The sequence below is a fragment of the Quercus robur genome, chromosome 8, assembly GCF_932294415.1.
Source record: "Quercus robur chromosome 8, dhQueRobu3.1, whole genome shotgun sequence".
Classification (NCBI taxonomy): Eukaryota; Viridiplantae; Streptophyta; class Magnoliopsida; order Fagales; family Fagaceae; genus Quercus; species Quercus robur.
Genome location: NC_065541.1, coordinates 47,942,632 through 47,960,820, shown reverse-complemented (window position 1 = coordinate 47,960,820; position 18,189 = coordinate 47,942,632). Strand labels below are relative to the sequence as shown.

Here is an 18,189-nt window from a genome sequence, read left to right as displayed (position 1 = left end):
ATAATGTTGACTCTAACGATTTAACCTTTTGTGTATACTATAGTATAAATGGTTCTCTCAATTAGCTTGTCCTCAAATAAATAAATAAAAACTTGCAAGGAACAAAGGGTAATTAAATAAAGTTGATAACCAAATTTATAGTACAATCAGAGGTCTTAGGATTGAGAAAGGCCTTCCATTTAGAGAGAACAAATACAGTAGATAAGTTTTATACAATTTACATATCAACCGATGCAGTTTAAGCTTTTATAGTTTGGTATTAATTGAGTTGACCAAGCAATGTGACCGAGGTTCAAAAATATAAGCCATCAGCAAATCCTGAATTGGCAACACATATGACAAGAAAAAAAGAATCCAGAAGACCAAATAAAATTTAAATATAAGCAAGTAGGCAGAATGGAGATCATGGATAGCAATATTACCTTCATGATGCCTATCAAGAGGTTTGTAGCTCAATAGCATATCTTGCTCTCCATTATTAGGAGAAAGAGGGTTCGAATCCCCCTCCCCTCACTGTTGTAACTATTAAATTATCAAGAAAAAAAAAAAAAAAAAAAACCTTCAAGATGTCTTACAAAAATACAGATGAATCTCTGAATTATAGCAACAGATGAATCTCAGCCAACTGAAGCAGCCACATCAAAAAGGTCCTCAGTGCCTATTTAGTCATCCAACAAAACTATATTTATCTGGTGTAAAACCTCTATCAAGCATGTCATTTTATAATTCGACAGCTAGAGGGTATATCATAATTTTTCAGAAAAAAATAACTATGGGTTGAGTCAGCCAGGGAGTAAAGTAATTTCATGTAAAAATCATTATTTCTAAAAGAAAAGCAAAGGCGAAAGGAAAAAATTCTAACGGTTTAACATTGGGAACTAGATATAATCAAATAGCTTATAAATGAAATTGAACTCTACGTAAAGTTGAGTTATCAAAATAATATTTTATTTATAAGAAAAAAAAAAACGGATATTAGATATCAATCAATACATTTATTTTATGATAGTTTTTTCTTTATCATGAGATTAACACATAAATGAAGAACCCATAAAATAAGAGATTAAAGTTTCGTGGGTGAAAGAATATTAACGTGGCTAAAATTTATTGGACGGCGTAAAAATGGGTTTAAATTTTAAAGTCTCGGTAGTTGGCTTGACTTGACTTGGCTGATGATGAGCCCATAAAGTCTCCTTGGCTCTGTGTTACCGAAAATTATATGCTGTACCCGGCATTCCTGCCTCTGTGCTACACTACTCCTACTGCTAGGTTTTAGCTATTCTTCCCCAATTTCCAAATTGCCATGGCTGGCACTACAACTCTTCCCAAACCCTTTTCTTCATCTTCATCGTCTTCTTCCTACCAACCCCCCGACGACTATGAGTACGATGTCTTCCTGAGTTTCAGCGGCGAAGACACTCGCAAGAACTTCACCGATCGCCTCTACCACGCTTTGACAAAGGCTGGATTCCGCACCTTCGGAGACGACGAAAAGATCGAAAGAGGACAATATCATTCTTCCTTGATTTTACAAGCAATACAAGTGTCCAGAATATTCCTCATCGTCTTTTCCAAAAACTACGCGTCTTCCAGGTGGTGTTTGGAGGAGCTCGTGGAGATCTTGCGGTGCCGTAGATGGTCAAATCAGATGGTTGTCCCTATATTCTATGATGTTAGTCCCTCCGATATGTGCAACCAGTTTGAACAAGCGTTTGGGGAACATGGAGACAATGTATCCATCTGGGGGAGAACTCTCACTGAATTTGCTAATATTTCCAGGTTGAATCTGGAAAGCACTGCAGACGGGTAAATGTCTAATATTATTATTAACCCAACTCCCTACCTTTCTTCTTTTTTTTTTTTTTTTTTGAGAGGAACTCCCTAACTCAGTAACGGTTCAATCAAAATGCGTGTTCTTATGAAGTATGAACATACAAAACAAAAGTCAAATAATAACTAGCGAGCTCTTCTAATTTTTTTGGGTAAAAAAAATTATTACGTGAGGTGGATTTTGTAAATTGGAAGAGTTTTAAAATTAATAAAAGAGTAATTCTATTTTTTAGGGTATTAGTAAGTAAAAGTAAGAATTTAAATCAACGTAATTAAATCAATATAAAAGTAGAAGTTTATTATAATTAAGAATACATTTTAACGTAGAAGTAGAAATTGATTTTTTTACCAATTTATTATATTAGCCTCTGTAAGGCCTCAATTTGTATCGATCCCTAACTTGTATTGAGTTCGAACGCTAAAGGCCCAAACAATAAATTTGTAGAACGTAGATATGAAAGAACTAGATTAACTTCAGAAGAAAAACGATTAAATTCAACGTTTCTAAATGGTTTAATACAAATATTACTATCACTTTATCCTTGAAACAAGCTAGGTTCTTTATTTCATATATTTTTCTTCTAAGCGTCCATCATTTTTTTAAGTTCTGATCCCTTCTCTCAATGCATTCTTTCATGTTATATACTGCCCTCTTAGTGTCATCTTCACCACACACGCGTAGGTTGGATTTGGGGGATCCCCTCCTGTCCCATCCAACACTTCCTGGAACCTTCAACCAGCAGCTGTAAGGCTGCTTCATTACTATTCAGGCATCACCTCCACATTAATGCGGCCAGAGAGTTGATTGAGAGGCAATTAATACGGAGGCATCAGTTGTTAAAGATATTTGTTTATTTTTTCTTTCTTACCCTTGGCCCCATGTTCCACCTTTAGTGGTAATGCAACTTCGAAGTGTGTTTGTGATAATATGGCGTTCAGGTCGTCCTCGGACACATATTACCGAGAAGGATTCTGTCCTCGGACGAATACTCGACCCATCTCATGTGATATATACTCATCTTTTCATTTGGTTCCCCCTATAACCTTTATGCGGGCTTCCTCGGATAGTTTAACGTCCTCAGATGGGCCACAGGCCCAGTTAACACAATTTTAATAATTATTGATTAACTGACCCCCACAGCCTCATTTTTAAATTTTAGGTAAATGTATTTTTGATAATAAAAAAAGTAATAATTAATTTTCTTTTGCTAATTTACTATTTTAACCTAATTTTTAAGTTGTTAGTTAATTAATTTAGGAGTATTTTTGACAGAAAGTAATTAATTTATGAGTATTTTTTACAGAAAGAAAAACAATAAGTAACTTTATAAATTCTCTTAGAGATTAAATTCTATAAGGATGGGGTGTAAAACATGAGTTTTACACCATCTAATAAGTGACTGCCACATCAACATTTTACTTAAAATTCAATACATCATATCACACTTAATAACATTTCAATAAATTCTCAATTTGGTTGGATTTATATATGAGTATTAGAATTGATTGAGTGTGATTGTATTTATTCTTAAATATGTGATAAGATGATGTGACATGTTGGAATTAGAGGGGTAAAACATGAGTTTTACACCACGTCCTTGTAGAATTTAATTTCATTCTCATAATAATAATAATAATATTATTATTATTATTATTATTATTATTTATAAGGACTAACGTTAATTTCTCTTTTATCCTATTTATCTTAATTTTTCTAATGAGTTTTTTTTTTTTAAATGTCTATAGTTATTTTGTAAAATTAATTAATTATTGAAGGGACGGCACAGATCTGGGCGGGGGCAATGTCCCCCAAAGATCTAATAGATAGAAAAACACAATTCATCATTAAAATTTATTGCTCTAACCCAATTAATATGAGAAAATATATAGGAATAGGCACTTGTGCTAGGTTGGGGATAAATTAATTATCACTATTAATCCTAATTACTTATTATTATTCCTAACTGCTCAAAATATTTTCCAGGGATGAAGCTGAGTTTATTCGGAAAATCATTCTTTATATTTCACCTTTGAAGATCTTCTCAAAAACATTCTCTTCATCCTCATTTTCATCTTCTTCTTCCAACCAACCCCCCGACGACAATGAGTACGATGTCTTCCTGAGTTTCAGAGGCGAAGACACTCGCAAGAACTTCACCGATCACCTCTACTACGCTTTGGCGGAGGCTGGAATCCACACCTTCAGAGACGACGAAGAGATCCGAAAAGGAGAAGAACTTTCTTCCGAGATTTTACGAGCAATACGAGGGTCCAGAATGTCCATCATCGTCTTTTCCAAAAACTACGCGTCTTCCAGGTGGTGTTTGGAGGAGCTCGTGGAGATCATGGAGTGCCGAAAAAGGCTGAAGCAGATAGTTGTTCCTATATTCTATGATGTTTATCCCTCCTTTGTGCGCAATCAGTTGGGTAGTTTTGAAGAAGCGTTTGTGGAACATGAAAAGCGTTACTTGTTGGATAAAGACAAGGTATTCAGGTGGAGGAGAGCTCTCACTGAAGCTGCTAGTTTGAACGGGTGGGATATATCTAACTGTGACAGGTAAATGTCTAATATTATTATTAACCCGACTCCCTAGCTTTTTTTTCTTTTTTTTGAGAGGAACTCCCTTAACGATTCAATCAAAATGCGTATTCTTATGAACATACAAAACAAAAGACAATTTAAATAGGTGGTGGTAAAGTCAATTTAGATTTTTACTCATTCGTAGAAACCGTAAATGAGAGTGTCCTTTATACAAACTCAAGAAAAAAAAAGGGCTATTTTCTCCATGATTTTTGTAATAAATTGAATACTTCATTAAAAGATAGAAACGTTGATTTAATTATTGCATTTACAAAAACCTTCAAGAGATATTATCATTTTTATAATTTTATACAAACATATTATCATATATCTTATTGGGTCAGCCTGAAATCCCAAAAAGTTTAGAGCAAAGCCCACTAGGAACCCAGCCCGTAGTCAGCACTTCCAAAACTTCTTCCCAACCCATACACACACTCTCTCTGAGGTGTAGCAAAGATGCAAGTCATATAGAGGCGTATAGTGTTTTGTTTTGTCCGATTTATCTTCATTTTTCTAATGAGTTTTTTTAATTTGTTTATAGTTACTTTGTAAAATTAATTAATTATTGAAGGGACGGCACAGTTCTAGGCCGGGGGCAACGCCCCCCAAAGATCTAATGGATAGAAAAACACAATTCATCAATAAATTTATTACTCTAACCTAATTAATTTGAGAAAATATATATTATGATTAATGCATAGCCACAAACCCTATATTATTTCCTTCAATACTTTCTTTCTCTTTTCTAATTAATTTATCCCTGACCTTGCATAAGTGCCTATTCCTAATGTTGTTGAGCTGCAGATTTTCTTTAGCATGGTCATGGCCTTATTCTTATTTAAGTATTGGTTATTCAATAAAGATTATCAAATTGTAAAGATTATGATAAGATTAAACTATCCAAAATCTGTTTAGTGAATAGAATTATTTGTAATTCAAATTCCAGTCCCTACCGTATGACAAGACAATAGTAAGGCTTGAAGTTCTTACAATGTTAAATATCTCTCTGGGACTCTCTAAACTTCTCTAAACTTTTAAGGAGAGACGAAAAACCAATGCGTACATATTCCACACCTAGGAATTGTCAGTAAATCACTAAAGATTTTTTATTTTTTATTTTTCTTTGAGGAAACAAATCATTAAAGATTTTGATAGATATTTTGCAACTCAAGTACGATTTAGCAACCATATAGTCAGTGCACCTTCACGTATTACAAGAGAAGAAAAAGCTATGATAAAGAAAATCCACGACTCTTTTTGTTTTTGAGAAGAAAATCTGCAACTCAACAACGTTAGGAATAGACACTTGTGCTATGTTGGGGATAAATTGTTGGTTATATTTCAACAATTTACTATTATAATTAAGCAAAAGGGAACAACACACAGATCTAATTATAAGCAATATTAACACAAAAGAAATAATAGGAAAAACAATAAATATATACGGCATATATAAAAGAAATCTGCAATATAATTAAAAACTCATAAACCAAATGCATGAAAGATGAATGATTCAGATCAAGTTTTGTGTTTGACACAATCTCCTTAAAGCAGATTTCGCCTCTCACACAATCACTGTGTTGCTTTGAGACTCACTAACGTCTGCCTCCCATGATAAAATGATCTACAGCACGAAAACGAAGCACACAAGGTCATGCTCTGTGAACTACTTAATGTCTCTTTCTTTCTCTTTGACATGAAATGAAATGCACAAAAATATTCTCACTTGGAGAGTTTTTTTTTTTTTTTTAAATAGTTTTTATGAATGAGAGGCTATGAAAATTTATACGTTACTGAACAGACACTCTATTTCAGTAATAACTGCTGTGCACAAGCTAACTGACTCAAAAATTAAAATATTATTATTTGGACAAATAGGCCTAGTCCACATATGCCAAAAGCCCAACCTAATGTCCAACTCATGAGCATATAAACTCATATATTATCTCTTTCCTTTCCTATGTGGGACTCAGGATTTTCACCACTTTTAATAACGTCTTCAAGTGAACATAGAAAACATCAATTTCTTATTCACTCCATGCTATTTTTCCAACATAAATTAATTATCACTATTAATCCTAATTGATTACTATTATTCGTAACTGCTCAAAATAATTTCCAGGCATGAAGCTGATCTTATTCGGAAAGTCATTCAATTTATTTTATCAAGACTGGACAACAAATACTTATTTGTAGCACTCTACCCAGTTGGAGTAGAGGCTCACATGAAAGACATGACTTCACTATTATGTGTTGGAGCTAATGATGTTCGCATGGTAGGAATTTTAGGAATGGGTGGAACGGGAAAAACAACCATTGCTAAAGCCATTTATAACGAATTTTATCTTCATTTTGAAGGTAGAAGCTTTCTTGGAAATGTTAGGGAAACTTCCAAGCAACATGGTCTGGTTCATCTACAAAAACAACTTCTTTCTAAAACCTTGAGGACAAAAAAGATAGAGGTAAGTAGTGTTGATAGCGGAATCATTATGATACAAGAAAGATTTCGTCATAAAAGGGTACTTGTTATAGTCGATGATGTAGACCATTTGGAGCAACTGAATGCCATAGCTAGAAGTCGTGACTGGTTTGGTTTGGGAAGTAGAGTTATTATAACAACCAGAGATGAGCAGTTGCTAAAGAATCTTCAAGTGGATGGAGTATATAGAGCTAAACAAATGGGTGACAGTGAATCTCTTGAGCTCTTTAGTTGGCATGCCTTTGGAAACGAATATCCAGCTGAAGGTTTTATGGACATATCAACAAGTGTAGTTGCTTATTCAGGAGGATTGCCACTAGCTCTTGAAGTTTTGGGTTCTTTTTTGTTCAAAAGGAGCATGCAAGAATGGAACTGTGCATTGGAAAAATTAAAAAGGATTCCCCATGATAAAGTTCAAGAAAAACTAAGAATAAGTTTTGATGCACTAAGCGATGATACATATAAGGATACATTCCTTGATATATCCTGTTTCTTTATCGGAATGGACAAAAACTATGTTGTACAAATATTGGATGGCTGTGATTTTTTTGCCGAAATTGGAATCAGTGTCCTCATTCAGCGGTGTCTACTTACGGTTGATGAGAAAAACAAGCTTATGATGCATGATTTGCTTCGAGACATGGGAAGAGAAATTGTTCGTGAAAATTACCCCAAGGAACCTGGTAAACGTAGTAGATTATGGCTACAAGAGGAGGTAATTGACATACTGACACTACATAAGGTAAGAACTTCCTCTAGGAAAAAGATTAATAGTAAAACAGAACTTTGTTTATGTACATGTGTTAACAAGGGAAACAAATGCATGACCTCATAACAATGATATGCCACGAGAGTGCAATCCCCTTCATTTCTAATCAATAGAGACACTCGTTTACTTTTCTAACATCATTCTATTGCTTTTGAGCTTCTTGGCATGGTTTACATTATTCTATTAAGAAAGTGTGATAGATGCCAATAAGAATAAATTGGTTTGGTGCAAATGTTGATGAAGGGATTAGAAAAATGGGACATTTTTCTTGCTATAGTACGAGGTTCTATGGTACATGCATGTTTTGCTAAGTCTGTGTTTCTTTTTTTCTTTTTTCTTTTTAAAATCTCTCGACTTCTACATAACCGATTTGCTTACACAGTTCTTGTTTTAATTAGGGAATGGAAGGAGTTGAAGGACTCACTTTAAAATTGCCAACAAGTGAGGTGAATTTCAATACAAAAAGAAGTGAGGTGAATTTCGATACAAAAACATTTATAAAGATGGAGAGGCTGAGATTACTCCAACTTGATTACGCACAACTCACTGGGGATTATGAATATCTTTCCAAAGAGTTACGGTGGCTCCGTTGGCATGGATGCCCTCTAAAGTTTATACCAAACAACTTTTATCCAAGAAAGATAGTTGCAATTGACTTGCGATATAGCAATCTTAGAGAAGTTTGGAAAGATCCCAAGGTATAATTTAACCTTAACCATCAAGCCATAATTGTTTATCTTCTACGTGCTAATATTGTGCTTTCCTTATTTTCTGTCTCTTTACCAGTTGCTCAATAAGTTGGAAGTCCTAAATCTCAGTCATTCACATGATCTAACCCGGACCCCTGACTTTTCAAGACTCCCCAATCTTAAAAAATTTATACTCAAAGATTGTACCAGTTTGTTTGAGGTTCACCAATCTATTGGAGATCTTGTTAAAATTGTTTTGGTAAATTTGAAAGGTTGCAAAAACCTTAGAAGTCTGCCGAGGAGTCTCTATAAGTTGAAGTCTCTTGAAACTCTCATTCTTTCTGATTGTTCTAATATTGACAATTTGGCTAACGACTTGGGGGAGATGGAATGCTTGACTACTCTTCGGATGGACAACACTGCCATAAGAACAGTTCCATCTACCATAAACCGACTGAAGAACCTCAAACATTTCTCTCTATGTGGGTGCAAAGGATCACAACCTAAGACATGGTCTTCATACTTTTTGTCTTTGATATCACCAAGTGAATTTCCCAAGTCTGTCAATATATTGCTGGATTCAGTACAAGGCTTGTCCTCGCTAAAAGAATTATGTCTTAGTGACTGTGATCTATCAGATGGCACAATTCCGAAAGGTCTTGGGAGTTTACGTGCTCTTCAATCTTTAGATCTACAAGGCAATAAGTTCCATGCCCTACCATCAAGCCTTGGTGGTCTTTCAAGGCTTCGTAGGCTCATTTTGGATAATAACAAAGAACTTCAATCAATACCAGATTTACCTACAAGTTTGAATAGTCTGCATGCAAGAAACTGCACAGCTTTGGAAAGAATGCCAAATGTATCGAAGATCTCAAGCATGGAAACTTTGTTCCTTACTAATTGCCACAAATTAGTTGAGATTCCAGGTTTGGATAAAATGTTGAAGTACTTTGGAATCCTTCACATGGAAGGGTGCAACAATATTACAAGTACTTTCAAGCAAAGCATCCTACAGGTTTCCTCTCTCTCTCAATACCACCCAATCCCCCTTTATTTTTTTGAATGAATATCTTTTTTCTTTTTTCTTTTTCAAGTATAGCTTTGATAAATCATGCTCCTTATGGAACAGGAATGCACTATGAGTAGAGTTGGTAACATGTTTAGCATATTCCTTCCTAGTGATGATATTCCTAATTGCTTCATGTATAAGGATGAAGGGCCCTCAGTGTGTTTTGAAGTGCCTCATATTACTGATCTCAATATGGCAGGGTTTGTGGTATGCACTGTTTATTCACCATGTGCAAGCAATGGCAATTTAGTATCTCAAAATCTTCTTAGCATTTCAGTTGTCAATCATACCAAGAAGATTAGTCAGACCTCTAGGCAAATAACAGCTGATGTTGTAATCTCCTCTGAAGATCACCTGTGGCTGGGCAATGTTTCTAAAGGTGAGTTCAATTTGGAGGGCGGTGATAAAGTAAAAGTTATCGTAGATTTTGGGGCTGGATTCATTGTTAAGAAGATAGGGGTCAGCCTATTATATGATGGGGTTCTTGATGGAAAAATGATTCCTTATGCCTCTACATCAAATGAGGATGTTAAAGATCAGGCTTGGTCGATAAAGTTTAAGAGAGGACTTCATGATGAGAAGGCAGGACCAAGCCATTGTTGGCTTGAAGATGAACCAAATCCTTTATGATTGAAGTGTGAAGATAATACCGAGATGAGTGCAACAAGAAAACATAAAGGACTTGCAAGTCAATGGCAATTCATTATTCTTTTTAGTATCACTGTCACGTTCATTGTATTTTTTTTTTCCTTTTTTTTTTTTGATAAGTACACATTCATTGTATTTCTATTAGGCCCTCTTCATCTCATTTGAAGATGCACATTTTATTTCCAATGATTTGTCACCTATACATGAGCAATTTGTAACGCCATGTCCATTTTTTACTTTGAATTTGTAATAAGATGTCTTAGATGTTCCTTCTACTAATAACCGAGAGATATGTTTTGCCATTTCCCCTTTTCATTGAAAAAGTTGGAAATGCATCTTTTTTTTTAAAATATCTATTGTTAAGAGTGCTAAAAACAAATTGACAGATACAGAAAAAGAAAAAAAAAAGGGAAGAAATGAAGATCATGTCCCAAGTGTGAGTTCTTATGCAAAGCATCAAGTTTATCAAACATAACTTGCTACCAAAGAGGGTAAGGGAAAAGAACTAGTGATAATTAGTATGGGATGAAATTTGGTGAATCGATATTAGGAATCAACAAGCTAGAGAAAGTAATAGACGAAATGTGACTAACAAGCATATGAGACTATCAATGGTATAAATGACAGGGTAGAAGTTACTTATTTTTACAACCTAAAATACACATAATATATACCCAAGAATATATATACCTAAAAATAGTTTTTATTTATTTAAATAATTATTGTATCCCTATGGTGTTGTGTCCTAGTATTTCAAGAATTAACATATCGTTATGTCTCATGTTATGTAGTATCCCGTATTGTGTTAGTACTTATGCCTCATAGGTGGCAGGATGTTGACATGATAATGTCGTGACAAAGTGCTGATGTGCAAGATGTGATTACTAGTGTGGCTCCAATATTGATGTTACTAATGACGTTGCCTATGGCTAACATGGCAAAATGTCGTTAACTTAGACACATGGTCAGACCAGATTTGCTGCGCTCACTGAACATTTGGGGTGCGTGAAGGACACTATCGGTGTGTAGAGAGGCATGTGGATACAGTCACTTGCAGAGACTTCTTAGAGGCGTGTGAGGACTCGTGAGGGCTTAGAATCAACTCTAACTTGAGTCGTGTGGCAGATCTTCGAATGAGGAACTCTGATTCGTGGAGGTTTGTAATATAGCTCAAGGTATGTATCAAGGTTTAAGCTACAAGGAAGGATGCGACTTTTGATACCATGATAGCACTACACCTTGTTTATGTAGCTCTTAACTCATATAAACTCTTCAATGAGTACTTTGTAAAGTGGAACAAAGTGAACAAGAAAAACATAGCATTTTGAGCTTTGTATGTCATAAAATAGACAAACAACATTAACCGCCTGAGTTTTCATCTCTGCAATGCTTTAACATAGAGACATCCAACCAAAAACTCTTCTTCAATTCATTCTCTTAATATGTGCTAAAAATTTTGACGTTACATTTTCCCCAATGACAATCAGTTAGGGATTCAATCCTCCACTCTTTGCCATACTACATAACAATGTTTGCGTGCTTACAATTTTACATGTGTGACAGTTACACTTAGGCTAGACCGTGGAGACCAGCTCTCCCTCTATAGCTATCCAACTAAATCCTCATTTTTGTTCTCTATATTTAACTTTTGATAAAAGTGAGAACCAAAGAAATTAGACCACCCCCACCACATCCCCAAAACATTAAAGAAGAGGTTCAACCAAATCAGAACGCCTACGAGAACCAGAAAATCTTTCATTTCCAATGGAAATTATTTACTCCATTGGAGTTAAAATTATCAACAAATCTCCAAGAACACTTAAAGAGTTAACACTTATTTAAAACCCAAAAAAAAGTTTTTTACGTAGAGACAAATTGAGAATATAAACAAAAATATAGAAACCAAACAAAGCAAGAAACTAATAGTTGTCAGCACCTCATCATAATTCATGAATTAAACAAGAGCAGCACAAAGAACAAAAGTTCATATTTCCAATTTCATCAAGAAAATGAAATGAGAATGAAGTTCCATTTCTTCATATTTCCAAGCATTCAAAATAAACAATTAATGCAGTGAAAAAAAATAGGTAACTGGATAAAAGGTCATCAAAATATTGCTAGTGATCAAGAACAACAGTTGAAGTGATTCAGAGGATGAAGAAGCTGTACTATTTCCACGTAGCTGTACATGGTGATGGTTAACTTCAGTCCTTGTTGAGCAAGTCTACAAGTCAAAGCAAACAGCAGAGAGTGAGAGAGAGAGAGAGAGGGTATCAGATACAAAGACACTGAGAAAATAGTGGCAGTAGGGGTAGAGTACATCAGGCAATAGCAACACATGACACCAACAGCAATGCCGCACTGCTCTATCTGCTTAGAAACTTGAAGAAGAAGCTGACTGGGGTGGACTACATTGGAATTTTTGCGTTTTTCAGTACATTCCTATGGGTTTAGGAATAAGAAAACCACCTGTTTTGGTGGTGGTGATTAGTTTCTCATGTTATGTGCTAATGTGGTACCCACATGCTTCAAATGCCCAAAAAAGACTCGCACAAAAAGTTTTAACCAGAGATGGTAATCTAAGATTACCACATGAAAATCTTAGGTATATTCTCCAAATTCCATGAACCAAAAGGATCCACAACTCCAAGAAGAATGATATAAGAACCGTTAAATTAAATGTTATAAAACACAACAATATACAATATTACAAAATTAATAACAAGTAAATGATATATATATTAAATCGCTTAGGACTTTTAAACTTAGGGTGTGTTTGGATACCGCTTATTTTGCTGAAAACTGAAAAATGAAAACTGAAAATATTGTAGCAAAATAATTTTTAAATGTGTGAACAGTGTCGTAAGACCCATTTTTAATGAAATTTTGCTGAAAAAAAGGTTTGTGGGTCCCGTGTGAATAGTGCACGGACCCACTTGGAAAGCATGAAACGCTCTTCTGAAGAAAAAAAAAAACAAAAACGTAGACGCTACATTTATCATCAGTATCCAAACAGGTACTTAGTTTTCCAGAAATCTATACAATTGAACAACTTTCAATTAGATTTTTTCCTCCCATCCTGACTTTATCTACAACTTTCCTAATGCACATTGCTTGCACCTACCTCAGGCCAATCAGACTTGTTATTGTAAAAGTTTTACCCCACTCAAAAACTATAGGCGTTAAGAAAAAAAAAAAAAAAAAAAAGGCACCCAACTCTTGCACAATTCTCATCCTTTTTCATTCCCGTCTTACAATGCTGAATTGTTGTTTACCAACGATATCTCATGTAATCACTTGCTACTATAAGGGTTCTCATGTCATCATCTATTCCCTTGTGGAGCAAATTAGTCAAGTATAAAGGGTTCTCAGCAGATGCTAGATGCTAATTTGAATAAACAAGGAACAACAGTTTTACTGCATAACTGAACAGTAAAGTTCTGTGTCAGTACGATGAAACAAAGGGATTTTCATTATGGACACTTGATTAACAGGAACATCAAAAGGGGTTAGCAGACTACATTCACTACATTAACAACACTGTTTCCCTTTAAAATACTTATTAACTGACATGATGCCATGCAAGCTTCACTTCTTACATCACAGAAGGGATAGTAAACAAATGATTTTCTCCTTTTTTTATTGTTTTTTTTTTTTTTATTGGTTTCCCTCCCCTTTGAGTAAAGCAAATCTAGACCTTTCTAAACTGAGAACCATCCTTCAATTATTTAACTCAAACTAGGCAGAACTTGAGGAGCCTCTTCCAACATAAAACCTGATTCAAATAGAAGGGAATGAATGTATCATAAGCTCTGTAGGAATTGAGGTATTTATACCACCTCCAAATAAAGACAATATATACAGGTACAATTACCTTTGTTGAGGTACTTCTACCATCTCCATCAGGCCAGTGTTTAAAGGATATATCCTGGAAAAAGCTCAACCATCCTTGCAATCTCATCCTTCAATATTAGCATCAATCTACAACAAATAAATGAAATGAAAATAAATAAATCTATACAATTACAATTGCTAACCACATGAAGAATATTTATAAGAGCATGCTTTAAATTCTAAAATTCATGCATATCAGCTTATAGCACATGTTTTAATAAATTTTCTAAGCAAAAGAAGAAGAAGAAGAAGAAGTTATTGAAAATTAGCTGCTGTTATTTGTATTCTAAGAGAAACTTTTTGATCAACATTCAATGGAAGATCCCATAAAGTTGACTCTTAACAATTTAACCTTTTGTGTAAGCTATAGTATACAGTACATATATGGTTCTATCTGTTAGCTCATCCTCAAAAACAAAAGGTAATTAAATAAAGTTGATAACCAAAATTATAGTACTAAATTAGAGGTCTTAGGATTGAGCAACAGAATTCCATTTAGAGAGAACAAATACAGCAGATATGTTTTATACAATTTAGTGAATTTACATCTCAAGTGATGCAGTTTAAGGTTTTATAGTTTAGTATTAACTGAGTTGAACAAGCAATGTGACCAAGGTTTAAAAATATAAGCCATCAAAAATCCTGAATTGACAACATAATATAACAAGAAAAAATCCAGAAGACCAAATAAAAATTAAATATAAGCAAGTAGTCAGAATGGAGATCATAGATAACAATATTACCTTCAAGATGCCTGCCAAGAGATTTGCAGCTTAGTGGCATAGCCTGCTCTCCTCAATAGATAACAATATTACCTTCAGGATACCTTACAAAAAATACAGATGAATCTCTGAATTATAGAGAAGAGAACCTGTACCATCAGTTCAATCTCAACCCACTGAAGCAGCCATGTCAGAAAGGTCCTCAGAGCCAGATGTGCCCACAAATGGATCCTTTTCCACATAACCTTTTAACAGCAATAAGCTCTCACCATCTACTTTCAGACCTGGGACATGTTCTTCAGACAAAGGGGCACAGATTGCCTTAGCTGGTATCAACCCAAGATCTCTCATCTCAATTAAGAGATTAACAGCTGAATTAGAATTGTGTGATCTACAAAGAAAATTACATAACCTAAAGTAATTATTGCAGCTCAGTTCTACCCTTGCATCAATCATCTCTTGTAGCAACTGCATGACCATTTTAAGATCTCTTTCTCTACAAGAAATATAGAGTATTACATTATATGTACGTGCATTGGGAATTATACTGGCCTCCTTCATCTGGTTATACAGGGTGCAAGCCTCTCCAGTTCTACCACTCTTAAGAAGTCCATGGATAGCAACTGTGTATGACACAGCATCGAGTGGATACTTCTCTACAACTGCTTTCCTAAATACTCTAAAGGCTTTATAAAGTTTACCAGCCTTTATAAGTCCATCTGTAATTACAGTATGGATGTAAGCATCCTGACCAGGATAATTCACAATGATCCCATGGTAAACATTAATTGCTTCATCAATTCTTCTGGCTCCACATAGGCCACTTAGTAATCCAACAAAACTATATTTATCTGGTGTAAAACCTCTATCAAGCATATCATTATATAACTCAACAGCAAGATTTGGAAACCCCGCTTTACAAAAATAACTAAGAAGTGCATTACCAACTACTAAGTCTGCTTCTATGAGAAGTCCATGGACTAACTTGGGTAAGAGAGAAAACCTCTTAGACAAACATATGGTAGATAACAAAGAACAGAATGTATAAGAATCAGGTGCCATTTTTTGAGTTTCTAAATTTACAAAAACATCAAGCGCATCATCATACCTTCCAATCTTGGAGAAACAATCTATTAATACATTACAAAGAACCAAGTCAGGGGCATACCCTTTGGATTTCATGATATTTAAAACATGGAATGCATCACCTACCATTTTTGTTTCCATAAGTCCCTTAATTAAAGTAGTATATGTTACAACATTAGGAGAACAACCAGTCTTACCCATCTTCTCCAATAAACTACACGCAATATCAATTCTATGCAACCGGCAAAACCCATCAATGAGTATACCCCAAACATTCACAGATATTGGAATGCCCAAAGTAACCATTCGACCCAACACTTGATATGCCTCCACTAGCTTACTCAACTTGCAAAAACAATTCAACACCATCTCAAATGTCTCAACATTCGGATAATACCCCATTCCCAACATCATTGTAAAAGCCTCCCGAACGCGAACCAAATCATTCAACTTACACAAATTACACAATGCAATATTAAATGTCAAAAAGTTAGGCAACTGGGTCTCCTTCAAAACCTTAATGGCTACATCGACACGCCCAATCTTGAACAATACATCCATAATTACATTACGTGCAAACGTGTTAGGCTTAAAACCAAAGCAACCCATTTGCTCAAAAGCCTCAAAAACCATGTCATACATTCCTCCACGCCAATAAATCCTCAACAAAAGCAAAAAAGTTTGTGCCTTTGTAACACACCCAATACTCTCTAATCCCCTAACAACCCCTCCAACAGTTTCATACCGATGCATAAGGCGGTTAACCACAGCAACCATGTGGTCAAACGCAGTCGTATTATGAAAGTAGTTGGGTTGCTTAGCACACCATAAGAAGAAGCTCAATGCAATCAAATCAGAAGTACAGTTCAGTAAGGTGGAATGTACAATCTGATGAGTGAGAGTGATAAAGGGATTGTTTTTCTCGGGAAAATGTTGATTTTCCCGGAATTTTTTATTCTGGGTAGTTGGGTTAGTTACACATACCGTTGCCGAGGAGAGAAAACGAAGTGGCAGAACTGAAGCAATGAAGAGGCGATTTGGGGTTGGGTGTAGCAAACTCCACCTATAAAATCTCCATAACATTTCCAGGAAAATTTAATTTTCCCAGAAACCGAACGCGACATAGGAAGCGAGTAGAGCAGAGAGCTGTAAAGGGTTTTTGAAAATCTCTGTAAAACTAAAACCCTACAGAAAAGAGAGAGATGATGGATCGGGTTACCAAAGTGTGTATTTGGTTCCGGGTCAATGGACTGTCCTAATGGAGATTCTACTGGGCCTCAATCTGGTGAATTTTAGGCTGGGCCTAGTGGGTTGTGTGGGCTCTCAACTACTGCACACGAACCCACAATTGCATTAGGTCTATGGAAGTAGGAAAATGCATATATTAATTTTCATTCCATTCTCCCTTCCTAAACAGAGTGTTGGGACATAGGGCAAGTGTGGTCTCCCCATCTCTGCTTGAACAATGACCACTCTTCTTCTCTCTAAAAATCGCTTAACAAGCAATGATAAATTTGTCAAAATTCATATTCGACAAAAATATATTGAGTGAAGATGTAGTTATTGACTATCAAAAAAGTTTGTAGGCAAAATTTTTCCTCAAAAAAAAAATGAATAATGACTCTTTAACTTTATTTATAGCCCTTATTATTATTTCACCATTTCTTTTTCTTTTTCTTTTTTCCAACAAGGGAAAAAACAAAATAAAAATATTACTTTTTTATTAGTTATGAATAAATTCTAAATGACTTGCCCGTAAAATAATTATTTTATTATTAAATTGATCTTACTCACTTAATAGAGTTCAATAAAATTTCGAGCATGCATGAGTGCCTTACACCTTTCCATATAATGTACATGACCCTCCAAATTTATCTTTACTGAAGTATAGACCAATTTATCTTAACAAAGGTGCATTCCAAAATTCTTTAGCAAAAACACAACCCAGGTCAAGTTTCAATCATATTTGCAATGCAAACCACCAATGAAAATGAATATGAGAGATATTTGGGGCTATCATCTATATATGGTGAGATATAGTCAAAAGTCTTATACCGCAGTGGCATGGCATGATCTCTTTTTTAAAGAGAATTGGGATTCAAATCACTCTCTCTTATTATTGTAACTATCAAATTATTAATGTAAAAAAATGAAGCTATGATGGGACCTACTAAAATATACTGGTAATTTTTGCAACAACCAAGACTTGATTGGTTATCACTTAAGACAGCAGTGTTATAATGTTGTAAAGAACTTGTCATTAGGGTTCATTTTATAATCCGTAATTGTTAATGTAACATGCGCTAAGATTATGAAAGAGAGAAATAACCATTGTATTGCATTGTCCTCCGTTTAATGAATTTCTCCTCCTCTTGATCTGTTGATCACCGTGGGCATAAGCAAATCAAACACAAACTCGCTG

The 18,189-nt window shown here is 34.9% G+C and overlaps 2 protein-coding genes across 8 annotated transcripts in view; one reads left to right on the top strand and one right to left on the bottom strand.

Moving 5' to 3' along the window:
- LOC126696750 (putative pentatricopeptide repeat-containing protein At1g16830) overlaps positions 1–16,960 on the bottom strand; it is a 34,722-nt gene extending 17,762 nt beyond the window's left edge. For 3 of the 7 annotated variants that reach the window (XR_007646093.1, XR_007646089.1, XR_007646094.1), the window contains exons 1-2: positions 14,703–16,959; positions 13,940–14,046 (exon numbers count right to left, since the gene is read on the bottom strand). Coding sequence is in view for 1 of the 7 variants with exons in the window: in XM_050393449.1 (XP_050249406.1) it covers positions 14,927–16,850 (1,924 nt within the window). In the remaining 6 variants the exon portion in view is untranslated. Of the gene's footprint in view, positions 1–12,031; positions 12,290–13,491; positions 14,047–14,702 lie in introns of those variants that run through there. The other 4 variants (XR_007646091.1, XR_007646092.1, XR_007646090.1 and 1 more) reach the window with 4 other exon arrangements.
- Positions 1,189–10,343, top strand: LOC126696748 (disease resistance protein RPV1-like). The gene is made up of 6 exons (XM_050393447.1): positions 1,189–1,806; positions 3,815–4,387; positions 6,534–7,632; positions 8,058–8,357; positions 8,446–9,363; positions 9,478–10,343. The coding sequence occupies exons 1-6, from the start codon at positions 1,304–1,306 to the stop codon at positions 10,045–10,047; spliced, it is 3,963 nt and encodes a 1,320-aa protein (XP_050249404.1). The 5' UTR covers positions 1,189–1,303; the 3' UTR covers positions 10,048–10,343.
- Positions 16,961–18,189: the final 1,229 nt, after the last annotated feature.